General features: G+C 41.4%; 1 protein-coding gene across 3 annotated transcripts in view; it reads left to right on the top strand.

The window, feature by feature from the left end:
• LOC121567334 (myeloid leukemia factor 1) overlaps window positions 1-13771 on the top strand; it is a 28835-nt gene extending 15064 nt beyond the window's left edge. For 2 of the 3 annotated variants that reach the window (XM_041877300.1, XM_041877299.2), the window contains exons 3-7: window positions 9725-9811; window positions 9969-10109; window positions 11429-11588; window positions 12282-12429; window positions 12642-13771. In XM_041877300.1, the coding sequence (XP_041733234.1) occupies window positions 9725-9811; window positions 9969-10109; window positions 11429-11588; window positions 12282-12429; window positions 12642-12726 (621 nt within the window). In that variant the 3' untranslated portion in view covers window positions 12727-13771. The remainder of the gene's footprint in view (window positions 1-9724; window positions 9812-9968; window positions 10110-11428; window positions 11589-12281; window positions 12430-12641) is intronic. The other variant, XM_041877301.1, reaches the window with a different exon arrangement.

The raw sequence follows: 13771 nt of genomic DNA, 5'->3' as shown, positions 1-13771 counted from the left end.
GAGATCCTTGATGAAAACCTGCTCAGGACCTCAGACTGGGGCGAAGGTTCACTTTTCAACAGGACAACGACCCTAAGCACACAGCCAAGACAACGCAGGAGTGGCTTCGGGACAAGTCTGTGATTGTCCTTGAGTGGCCCAGCCAGAGCCAGGACTTGAACCCGATCAAACATCTCTGGAGAGACCTGAAAATAGCTGTGCAGCGACACTCCCCATCCAACCTGACAGAGCTTGAGAGGATCTGCAGAGAAGAATGGGATAAACTCCCCAAATACAGGCGTGCCAAGGTTGTAGCGTCATACCCAAGAAGGCTGTAATCGCTGCCAAAGGTGCTTCAACAAAGTACTGAGTAACAGGTCTGAATATCAAAAAAAAAAAAAAAAAAAAAAATACTTATGTAAATGTGATATTTCCGGGGGGTTTTATTTGATAAATGAGCAAACATTTATAAAAAACAATTTTTGCTTTGTCATAATGGGGTATTGTGTGTAGATTGATGAGGGGGAAAAAAACAATTTAATCAATTTTAAAATAAGGCTGTGACGTAACGAAATGTGGAAAAAGCAAAAGGGTCTGAATACTTTCCAAATGCGCTGTATGTTATGTGGGGTGCATTTTCCTGGCATGGTTTAGGTCCACTTGTATCTATGAATCTATGTCAACGCGCATTGAAGCTGTTCTGGCAAATCGTGGTGGCCCAACACCCTTTTAAGACACCTTTTGTTGGTGTTTCCTTCATTTTGGCAGATTATTATTATTTATTTTTTTACATTTTCGTCATTTAGCAGACGCTCTTATCCAGAGCGACTTACAAATTGGTGCATTCTCCTTATGATAGCCAGTGGGACAACCACTTTACAATGAATTTTTGTTTAAACATTTTTGGGGGTGGGTAAGGGTGGTAGAAGGATTACTTTATCCTATCCCAGATTTTCCTTAGAGGTGGGGTTTCAAGTGTCTCCGGAAGGTGGTGAGTGACTCCGCTGTCCTGGTAACTATATGTGCTTGTGATAAAACTGAATTCACAGTTATTTTTTATAAACTATTGATCCTTTGTGGCTAAATTATTCTCTCTGGTGTATTTTCAACATTGAGATAGGGCTCCTGTGGTTGGATAAAAAAGTATTATTATTATATTTTTATGTTTTTTGACTCTTGGCCCAGCCCCTGACTCACACAATTGACCAGTCACATGTATTTATTATGCAGTTATTTATCGTATTTTTATTAATCAGTTACCTAATCAAGGCAGGACCCCCAGTTACCCACGCGGGCCCCCTACCACCTCTTCTCCCCCCATTTGATGATTAGCAGAGCGGCAGCAACAGGCTGTCTACACTCTTTGAGAGCGGGCTCCTGAGTCCTCCTGTGGTTGGTGGTTGAAGTAAAAAATACTTCAACTACCGTTCAAAAGTTTGTGGTCACTTAGAAATGTCCTTGTTTTCCATGAAAACATACATGAAATGAGTTTGAATAGGAAATATAGCTAAATTAATAGGAAATGTAGTCATTGACAAGGTTAGAAATAATTAATTTTAATTGAAATAATAATTGTGTCCTTCAAACTTTGCTTTCGTCAAAGAATCCTCAATTTGCAGCAAATACAGCCTTGCAGACCATTGGCATTCTAGTTGTCAATTTGTTGAGGAAATTTGAAGAGATTTCACCCCATGCTTCCTGAAGCACCTCCCACAAGTTGGATTGGCTTGATGGACACTTCTTACGTACCATATGGTCAAGCTGCTCCCACAACAGCTCAATAGGGTTGAGATCCAGTGACTGTGCTGGCCACTCCATTATAGACAAAATACCAGCTGACTGCTTCTTCCCTAAATAGTTATTGCATAGTTTAGAGCTGTGCTTTGGGTCATTGTCCTCTTGTAGGAGGAAATTGGCTCCAATTTTCCTCTGTCCAGTGTCTGTGTTCTTTTGCCCATCTTAATATTTTATTTTTATTGGCCAGTCTGAGATATGGCTTTTTCTTTGCAACTCTGCCTAGAAGGTCAGCACCCGGAGTCACCTCTTCACTGTTGACATTGAGTGAGACTGGTGTTTTGCGGGGTACTATTTAATGAAGCTGCCAGTTGAGGACCTGTGAGGCGTCTGTTTCTCAAACTAGACACTCTAATGTATTTGTCCTCTTGCTCAGTTGTGCACCGGGGCCTCCCACTCCTCTTTCTATTCTGGTTAGAGCCAGTTTGCGCTGTTCTGTGAAGGGAGTAGTACACAGCGTTGTACGAGATCTTCAGTTTCTTGGCAATTTCTCGCATGGAATAGCCTTTATTTCTCAGAACAAGAATAGACTGACGAGTTTCAGAAGAAAGTTATTTGTTTCTGGCCATTTTGAGCCTGTAATCAAACCCACAATTGCTGATGCTCCAGATAGTCAACTAGTCTCAAGAAGGCCAGTTTTATTGCTTCTTTAATCAGCACAACAGTTTTCAGCTGTGCTAACATAATTGCAAAAGGGTTTTCTAATGATCAATTAGCCTTTTAAAATGATCAACTTGGATTAGCAAACACAATGTGCCATTGGAACACAGGACTGATGGTTGCTGATAATGGACCTCTGTACGCCTATGTAGATACAGTGGGGAAAAAAAGTATTTAGTCAGCCACCAATTGTGCAAGTTCTCCCACTTAAAAAGACGAGAGAGGCCTGTAATTTTCATCATAGGTACACGTCAACTATGACAGACAAAATTAGAAAAAAATATCCAGAAAATCACATTGTAGGATTTTTTATGAATTTATTTGCGAATTATGGTGGAAAATAAGTATTTGGTCAATAACAAAAGTTTCTCAATACTTTGTTATATACCCTTTGTTGGCAATGACACAGGTCAAACGTTTTCTGTAAGTCTTCACAAGGTTTTCACACACTGTTGCTGGTATTTTGGCCCATTCCTCCATGCAGATCTCCTCTAGAGCAGTGATGTTTTGGGGCTGTCGCTGGGCAACACAGACTTTCAACTCCCTCCAAAGATTTTCTATGGGGATGAGATCTGGAGACTGGCTAGAACACTCCAGGACCTTGAAATGCTTCTTACGAAGCCACTCCTTCGTTGCCCGGGCGGTGTGTTTGGGATCATTGTCATGCTGAAAGACCCAGCCACGTTTCATCTTCAATGCCCTTGCTGATGGAAGGATGTTTTCACTCAAAATCTCACGATACATGGCCCCATTCATTCTTTCCTTTACACAGATCAGTCGTCCTGGTCCCTTTGCAGAAAAACAGCCCCAAAGCATGATGTTTCCACCCCCATGTTTCACAGTAGGTATGGTGTTCTTTGGATGCAACTCAGCATTCTTTGTCCTCCAAACACAAAAAGTTATATTTTGGTTTCATCTGACCATATGACATTCTCCCAATCCTCTTCTGGATCATCCAAATGCACTCTAGCAAACATCAGACGGGCCTGGACATGTACTGGCTTAAGCAGGGGGGCAGGTCTGGCACTGCAGGATTTGAGTCCCTGGCGGCGTAGTGTGTTACTGATGGTAGGCTTTGTTACTTTGGTCCCAGCTCTCTGCAGGTCATTCACTAGGTCCCCCCGTGTGGTTCTGGGATTTTTGCTCACCGTTCTTGTGATCATTTTGACCCCACGGGGTGAGATCTTGCGTGGAGCCCCAGATCGAGGGAGATTATCAGTGGTCTTGTATGTCTTCCATTTCCTAATAATTGCTCCCACAGTTGATTTCTTCAAACCAAGCTGCTTACCTATTGCAGATTCAGTCTTCCCAGCCTGGTGCAGGTCTACAATTTTGTTTCTGGTGTCCTTTGACAGCTCTTTGGTCTTGGCCATAGTGGAGTTTGGAGTGTGACTGTTTGAGGTTGTGGACAGGTGTCTTTTATACTGATAACAAGTTCAAACAGGTGCCATTAATACAGGTAAGAGTGGAGGACAGAGGAGCATCTTAAAGAAGAAGTTACAGGTCTGTGAGAGCCAGAAATCTTGCTTGTTTGTAGGTGACCAAATACTTATTTTCCACCATAATTTGCAAATAAATTCATGAAAAATCCTACAATGTGATTTTCTGGAGAAAAAAATTCTCAATTTGTCTGTCATAGTTGACGTGTACCTATGATGAAAATTACAGGCCTCTCTCATCTTTTTAAGTGGGAGAACTTGCACAATTGGTGGCTGACTAAATACTTTTTTCCCCCACTGTATTCCATAAAAACTCAGCCGTTTCCAGCTACAATAGCCATTTACAACATGAACAATGTCTACACTGTATTTCTGATCAATTTGATGTTATTTTAATGGACAAAGAAATTGCTTTTCTTTCGAAAACAAGAAAATATCTAAGTGACCCCAAACTTTTGAACGGTTTTGTGTATATATACAGTGATATATATATATATATATATATATGTATATGTGTGTGTGTGTACACTACCAGTCAAAAGTTTGGACACACCTACTCATTCAAGGCTTTTTCTTTATTTTTACAAATTTTTACATTGTAGAATAATAGTGAAGACATCAGAACTGTGAAATAACACATATGGAATCATGTAGTAACCCAAAAAGTGTTAAACAAATCAAAATATATTTTATATTTGAGATTCTTCAAATAGCCACCCTTGATGACAGCTTTGCACACTCTTGGCATTCTCTCAACCAGCTTCATGAGGAATGCTTTTCCAACAGTCTTGAAGGAGTTCCCACATGCTGAGCACTTGTTGGCTGCTTTTCCTTCACTCTGGGGTCCAACTCATCCCAAACCATCTCAATTGGGTTGAGGTCGGGTGATTGTGGAGGCCAGGTCATCTGATGCTATCCAAGGCTCAGCCAATCGTTCACATAACAAAAGAATGCAACACGCGAATGAAGAGAGAAGAGATAACCGACTTGCTAGTTGCACCCAATCGGGTGCTAGTTACAGCAACAGTGCATGCTCTGGAAAGACAGCGGAGAGTGGAAAGGCCGCTTTCCAGTTACAGCAGCGCGTCCACAATAATGAAGAGGTAGGTGAGAAGCCTGACTACGGAGACGGGGGTGAGAAGGTGATGAAGCGTACTTCATGAGCTGTAACCGAAAAACAACTGCCATTTGGAAAGTTTGAGGTGAGGGAGCAAGTGTGGTGGAACAAGAATTGTTAGCATTGTTAAGTATCTTGCTAGCTGGATCAAATTTTCCGTTAGCTAGTTAACTAGCTGACGAACTAACTAAATTACTATCTATGAACTAATGTTTTCCCTCTACAGTATGTTGTTAATTTTCAGAATGAGAGAATTAGGTGAAAATGAGGCATTGCTTGTTAAACAAGTGGATTCAGGGATGAAGTGTAACGTTAGCTGGAGCTGAGCCTGGCTTAAGCTGGATCCCATTATAGGTGAAAGGAACACCACACACTTTCCCTCTGTCTCACTTTTCCAATGCGGTGGATAAAAAGGGGTATGCCAGGTGTACTCTGCCTGAAATAGATCAATTATGCCAAGAAAGGGTCTCATGCTCTGCTGCTGGCACATTGTAGAACAGGTGTCCACAGGCAGAAAGTGTACAATGTAATAACGTGTAGCCCAAAGCTATTGCTTTTGTTGTGTTGAACTTGACATACAGTTGTGTCTGAGTGAGGGGGGGATTCTTTTATATAGCCTTGTGCACTTGATCGATGTCTACTATAGTGGCCACTATAATCGTAGCCACTATAATAGAGAAAAAATATGCCTGTTTGTTTCATTCTATTTCTACTTAAATATGTTTTTTTCCCAAGTGCAATATTTAGATGTGTGTGGTCACAAACGTTCTATTACAAAGGCTGTCATGGCTAACTGCAATATTAATGTATCGTTTTTTCTCTGGACTTGAGTGCAATTTGCAGTAAAGGCTTGGCAACAAATAACATTGGATTGCTTTCCTTACATTTTTTAGCTGTGCGTTAGGTTCACATGAACCACTTTTTATTTTACACACAGAGACTGATCATGTTGATCATATTCTTTGTTGTTTATTTAGTTAACCTGCATTTCAAGAAGGGATTCAGCCTAAGTCACTAGAAATTAGCATTTTGTTTTTGTTTATTTATTATCCCCCCCCAAGCAGGGATTTTCTGCATGTTTCAGTGCAGTGCAAAAAAAGTGTCACCAGTTTGCATCCCTGTTGAACTCTGTGAAGCATTTAATTAGGCTGCCATTTCTAAGGCTGGTAACTCTAATGAACTTATCCTCTGCAGCAGAGGTAACTCTGGGTCTTCCTTTCCTGTGGCGGTCCTCATGAGAGCCAGTTTCATCATAGGGCTTGATGGTTTTTGCAACTGCACTTGAAGAAATTGACTGACCTTCATGTCTTCAAGTAATGATGGACTGTCGTTTCTCTTTGCTTATTTGAGCTGTTCTTGCCATAATATGGACAAGTCGTATTCTTGGTCGTAGTGCTGGTAAGTTGACGCCGCTCTGATATCCAATAGTTCTTCCAGGCTGTATGTAATTACACTTAAGATTTTCTGGGCTAACATTGTAAGAAATAATACATAAAAAAACAAAATACTGCAAAGTTTCCTAAGGACTAGAAGTGAGGCAGCCCTCTGTCGGCAGCAAAGTAATGATTGACTGTCGTTTCTCTTTGCTTATTTGAGCTGTAATTGCCATAATATGGACTTGGTCTTTTACCAAATAGGGCTATCTTCTGTATACCACCCCGACCTTGCCACAACACAACTGATTGGCTCAAACGCATTAAGAAGGAAAGAAATTACACAAATTATCTTTTAACAAGGCACACCTATTAATTGAAATTTATTCCAGGTGACTACCTCATGAAGCTGGTTGAGAGAATGCCAATAGTGTGCAAAGCTGTCATCAAGGCAAAGGGTGGCTACTTTGAAGAATCTCATATATACGCACATCAGCACACGCACGGATGCATTCACGCACGCACACGCACATTCACGGCATCGTTGAAGTAAAGCTGCTGTTTCTTTTGCCGGTTTGCTGAGCATTCAATCCCCCCAGCCTGTGAATATGTTCCATCTTCCTTCTCAAAGGTTGTTTGGCTGTTTGGCAATATCACATTTCCTTCCCTTCCATCACACTCAACTACTTGCTTACTTAATATAAATTTTCATAAGATACCTTGGATTCAGAGGAGTTCGTTTTATTTCGGTTCACTTTGTTTAATCGCTCATTAAAGTAAAGATCAAATCGTTTTACTTCGGTTCATTATATTTCACTGCTTTAATTAAAGCCAAGATCAAATCTCAGCTTTTTTATATACCTGTCATAATAAAAACAGTTTATCAAGTGTTTTGATTATAAAAGGAAATGGGCACTTTGTCGCTAAAGGTCTCTAACAGTTCCTAGAACCCATGCATTCACAGCTCGCCTATCCCTCCCATCCCTGAGAGCTGAAATAAAAGCCCTGTGACTCACAGCTCCCCTTTAAACAGTGAGAGAGGGGAGTTGTGTAAGACGCGATGCCATGACAGGCTGGGAGGGGGGAAAAGGGACCATGAGCTCAAATAATCGAGCGGTAGCACAGCCGCCCCCAAAATAATGTGTTAAAGTCCCTCCGAGTCCATGCTTTACATTTTGCACTATCAATCTCTGCGGCCATCTAAAAATATGCCCGACCACAGGAGTGTAATGGGCATTTATTAGTTCATAGATGCAATTCAGAGATCTAATTGGCCCGTCGTGCTACGTACAGGCCTATCCGGGGCAGCAAGGAGCGTTTTACATCACCCTGAACTTTGGAAAAGAGCTGAGCGAGCAGCCAAGATAGACCCAGACTCTCCTCCGTTCGCCCGCCCGCCCGCCCATTGGGTACATGCAGGGTTTTCTCAGAACGAGGATCTGTTTTCAGTGTTAAACCCCCTGTAATCCATGGCAACGGGTCCCAATTACATGGAGAGCAGAGCTCTCTCAACACCCTCCAGGCTGAGCTGCAGCCACCAGCCCAACTTCTCTCCCTCTCTCTGGTGTCTGTGTCCACATACGGTGCCCCTGCCTTGGGTTGGGGTGTTTGGGATGCCTGCCCAGGCCTCCAGACCTCAAGGGGTTATAAACACCCTGGAGTAGAGAGTCAGGGGAGCAGCGGCTAGGACTGAAATAGAGTCTGTCTTTGCATATTCAGCAGGTTCTAGGCCCCGTGGAAATGTGTGAAGGGCTCTAGTACAGATTCACAGTGTAATATAACAAGAAAACAAAGCTAAATTACAGACTGAGAACAAACTGAATACATGTGTAAAAACGGACACTATTTTGTGTTTGAGCATGCCTGCCTCAGTGGTGCTTTGTGCTTTCTCAGGCTTCTTTGTGCGTGTGTATATGTGTGTGCTTATGTGTGTGTTGCTGCTGCTCTGTGCGCTATGTTCATTCTGTATTGTACTAATGAGCCAGTCGCTTTCGCCTTTCGGCAGTGTTGATAGCACGGTAAGTTAGTAAGGCAGACTGCTCAAATGCTATAATGCAGCACAATTCCTTGTTTCATCCCTAAACTAACCATTGGCACGTACTAACCCCCGTCACTAACACTATGTCTTAATAGACACACACAGCAAGTTTGAAACTAGCTGAATTTATCGTAATACCATAATATGTTATATTGTGAATCTGAGCAAAGGCCACATTCACAGTGCACATGTGCCATGTCAAATTGGTAAGATGTGATAGTATGCATGTGTTTACCCCATACCAAGTGTATGTGTAGGCTTACTAGGCTACATGTGTGTATGTGTGCGTGCAATTGTGTCTACCAGTATCAGTGTTGCGTGTGGTCATGCACACATGGCCTGGTTGTTTTACGAGCTGGTTGACCCTTCCTGTCGAGGGTGTTGGGTCAAATATTACCCCAGCCAACTGGCACCCACAGCAGGCCAGATCAACTCTGCTGGCTGGCTGGCTGGTACCAATGGTGGCTCAGCCTAGCACTTTAGCTCACTCTAGCTGTCCTAGGAGACCTGTGGTTAGTTACTGTAATTTACACTCCACTACAAGAGAGACTAGGATCATGTGGTTGGGTCGAGTCTTGTAAAACAGTCAAAGAGCTCTATTTAGCCAGTGACATGCACAGGATGTTGATTTAAAGCTGTATTGGCCCTGGTAAAAAGGTATGCTCTATAAAGGGGTTAGGGTGCCCTAAGGGACGCAGCCTAAAGCTACGTTGACTTATCGGTGTTATTTTTGCGGTTGTGATGTTTTTTTCCACTTCACAAAGGTTGCATATGCCCAACTAATGCACGTTACTAAAACATATCCATCCACTGAAGTGACAACATGTCAATGGAAAGTAAACAAGGAGAATTTAGAGTTTAGTGTATCTCTGAAGAATGGATTGATGAAAGATATCCAATACAGTGATGAGTGAAGTTAGCCTACATTTCTAAATAGATTTCAACAAACTAGATTATGATAAGTCAAGCTTTCACCCAGTCATGCATTGATGTCAATGGGAAAATAAGTGAAAATTCGACTTAAGTTTTTCCCCTGTGATGGTACAGCGTGGATGGAGGTTTTATATAGTATGGTATATGGATGTCTGTTGTAAGATAATAATAATAATAATATGCCATTTAGCAGATGCTTTTATCCAAAGTGACTTAAGTCATGTGTGCATACATTTTTACGTATGGGTGGTCCCGGGGATCGAACCCACTACCCTGGCGTTACAAGCGCCATGCTCTACCAATTGAGCTACAGAGGACCACAAATGTTGTAATGGTGGTATGGACCATAAAGTTAGTTTTGAATGGCCCATTGTTCTTGTTCTCTCTGCAGGACATGGAGTTGAGGAACCCATTCAGTATGCTGGACAGCATGATGTTCGGCGTGAGGAACAGGATGGAGGACATGCATAGAAACGTTGTGAGTCACGTTGTGTCTCTTCTCATACCCCACACAGCCCATACAAATGGAATTACTAGAAGGGGCATAGTATGAATTAATTATATTTCTATGACAGACTTTGTTCATCATCGCTTTATAATCACGTCAATCTGTTTGTGTGTGTGTTGTTTTCCAGGAGAACCTGTCCACAGACTCGAACGCCAACACCAACGCCCACTCATTCAGCTCCTCCTCAGTGATGACCTACTCCAAGGTTGGAGACGAACCCCTCAAGGTGTTCCAGGCCTCCTCCCAGACAAGGCGCGCCCCCGGCGGGGTACGTACACTCAAGTATGGCCAGAGATACTGCTGAGGGTCTGGGGGAGGGCTCTCCAAGCTGATACTGCACTGAACACTAAGGAAGAGGTTGTTTACTCGAACCGCAAGCGCTCCGAGCCATATAGAGAGTATATGAAGAGTTTAATTCCAAAACGCTAAATATCCATTTTCAGAAATGTTGGTAAATTTGCTTTTATTGTTTAAAGAAAATATGAAAGAGATTGGTGTGTTTTTTCACTATCTAATCATGGCATGGGGTTGTTCAATGACAGACATGTACAGTATTTGTTTAAAATCTATCACTTGATGGTTTCATTTCAGAGACAAATAATCCAATTTATTTTATCAAAATGCTTTATATTTCTCTCAGAGAAATAAGTAGTACTGCTAGGTTTTACACAGTCAAATGTAACAAATATTGTTTTTGTTTATAAAGAACTGTACAAATTAAACATTTGTGTACAGTAAAATGAGTATGTATCTGTATGTAAAACATTTGTCATTTAGCAGATGCTCTTTCGTCGGGGCATGGACTCTACAAGGTGTCGAAAGCGTTCCACAGGGATGCTGGCCAATGTTGACTCCAATGCTTCCCAAAGTTGTCAAGTTGGCTGGATGTCCTTTGGGTGGTGGACCATTCTTGATACACACGGGAAACCCAGTGTGAAAAACCCAGCACCGTTGCAGTTCTTGACACATTCAAACCGGTGCGCCTGGCACCTACTACCATACCCCGTTCAAAGGCACTTAAATATTTTGTCTTGCACATTCACCCTCTGAATGGCACACATACACAATCCATGTCTCAATTTTCTCAAGGCTTAAAAATCATTATTAAACCTGTCTCCTCCCCTTCATCTACACTGATTGAAGTGGATTTAACAAGTGACATCAATAAGGGATCATAGCTTTCACCTGGATTCACCTGGTCAGTCTATGTCATGGAAAGAGCAGGTATTCATAATCAGTGTATAACGTGTTCATAATCAGTGTATAGCGTTTTGGGAGGTTTTTTTCATACACCTAAAATCTATGAATTAAAGATCTGTATAATATTTTACACACACATGAAGGTACCCATAAGCAATCATATCTGAAGTAAAAACAAATGAGAAAAATTGGTGTATATAGTGTTTTGGAAATAAACTCTTCATATAGAGTTAGGTTTATTTATGTATTTTTTGCATTTACACTAAAATAACATTTGGCCAAACTATATGTCTGACAAAGCAAGAGTTTCCTGACATTGGCTTTCTCAGTCTTTATTGGCCGTCGCCTCTTTGGTAACTCATTCTGATTGGCTGTCCCCGTGTCTAGATTAAGGAGACTCGGCAGTCCCTGAAGGACTCAGAGAGCGGCCTGGAGAAGATGTCCATTGGACACCACATCCAGGACCGAGGACACGTGGTGGAGAAAAAACAGAACAAGAAGACAGGGGAACGGGAGCTCAACCAGGACTTCCAGAATCTAGATGAATGTAAGTCAGCTGTAGTGTAAGGGGGTCAGCATCCCAAAAGAAACTAAAGGGTAACACTTTACTTTAACCCTGCAGGTAATAATACGGTAATAATAATATGCCATTTAGCAGACGCTTTTATCCAAAGCGACTTACAGTCATGCGTGCATACATTTTTGTGTATGGGTGGTCCCGGGGTTCGAACCCACTACCTTTGATTATAATGCATTGTAAGACATGTTGTAAGAATGTATCACCCCCTTATGTCTTATTATAATCTCATAATGTTCCTTACTTGAGTCCATTGAAAATGTCCTACATAAAGAGACATAACATATTATAAGCCTTATAATAAAACATTACAAAGGCGCATACATGCTTATAACAATAACACATTATACTTGCGGTCTTTAAGTAAAGTGTTACCGGCAATTTATTAGAAGTGTTTTTTATGATGCTTTTTAAGGCATGTATCAGTGTTCGATGAATAGTCATAAACAAAGACATAGAATTTACTATCAGAGGACTCTCCTCTCCCAGCTCTGTTTGGGGTTTGTAGTCTGAGACATTAATTTATGTTCCTATCTCAGACAAAAATAAGGTATTCAGATTCCAAGGAACTGCCCCTCGCCAGGCTTATCACAGCATCCCACAGAGTGATACCTAAACTGTTCCTGACACCTAACCTCTGACCTCTGCCCTTTCCCCTCATAGCCGAGGCGCAGTCCTTTGACGAAGAGTGGCAGCAAGAGGTGTCTAAATTCCGACCATTTGCCCCCATGTCCCGTCTGGAGGCCCCCAAGCCTAGGGTGGTGCACCGGGCAGCCCTCACCGCCGCCACCGGCCTCGACCAGGGACGGAGGTCAGTCATCATGTGTCATAGGTCATATAATGACAGGTCCGCTCGAGGAGGAGTGGCCGTAAACCAAAACAAACCATTTCTGGATGCTACATCACTGAGAATTTAGGTTATGATTGAATTGTCAAATATTATACTACGGTTGATAAACGGTTTATTGAAATTTGGGTTGATGGATGAATGATTTATGTCTGCTTTGTCATTTTCTCCCTCAGGGACAAAGCAAACCCAAAACCTGAAGGAAGGAAAATACACATTGACGATCTCAAAGTCAAAGGCTCAGGCATGATGAAACAGTAGAAATGTCTAGCGAATAAAGATACGTCAGGCAACAACTCTTTGATGCTTTTACCGGTCTCCAAGACGAGCTTGGTTTCCAGGTATTTTGTCTCACAGAAAATCAGACAATGACCCAGTTGTTGATATGCTTTTTACCCTTTCATTTTCACACTACCAAGTAAAGTAAAGAACACTTGTCAAGTCAGGCACTTATTCTGTCAGAGTAGATCCACACAAGCTTCTTCCAGAAAGCTCAGGACTCCTGTGGAAGTAGCATTAAGACATGGACACATAAGCTACTAGCAATATATGTGATATATGATTTCAGAATCATGACATGAGAGCAGACATAATTTGTCACAATTAGATAAAACAGTATATTGGTCTATCATTGGGCATCAGATCAACGTCAATGTTATCTCAGAAATACTATCCTTCTGCTTTTGAAAATGTCATGTTCACATTGTATAGATTGCATCAAAAGGAAACAAACGTATATATTTATGCAGTTAAACATTTGAAGTCCATAAGTGCACTTAGACGTCAAATTTTGTTGCTATTTTTTTTTTAGTGGCCATTGTTTTATTAATGTATTTTATCTGCTGTAATCTTTGTAAAAAATGATAATACCCTTTTTATATTGTTATTTGACGTGGGGTTCTCTTGTTTTTCACCATGCTATTAATGTATACCCTAAAACACTGAATTTGAATGAAAGTATCTGGTTCATTCTGAAATATTCTTATCATGGGATTCTTATAGATTGACCTCATAAGATCTGCAATTTGAAATTGGTAGTGTAGTCTATTCTTAAAACTGAGCGTGTATTTTGAAGGTTCCAAAACATCCTTGTATTTTATTAGTCATCAAGCAGTGTGTTTATCACAGGGTATCTAGCAGGGTATTGTTTGGAACAGACCTGTCAGTGACTCAGGGATGTCTGAGAGGTCGCACACAGCTGTTATGAAACCAGCGCACTCTCACGTCACATGCCCCAACATGTGCTCCTGATTTAGTTGAACTTGTGTTTTTGTCTCCTTGCATTTATATAAAGTGTGAAAATATA

This window comes from Coregonus clupeaformis, chromosome 6, assembly GCF_020615455.1.
Source record: "Coregonus clupeaformis isolate EN_2021a chromosome 6, ASM2061545v1, whole genome shotgun sequence".
NCBI classification, from domain to species: Eukaryota; Metazoa; Chordata; class Actinopteri; order Salmoniformes; family Salmonidae; genus Coregonus; species Coregonus clupeaformis.
Note: the sequence above shows the minus strand (reverse complement) of the source record. Positions and strands in the feature narration are given on the sequence as shown.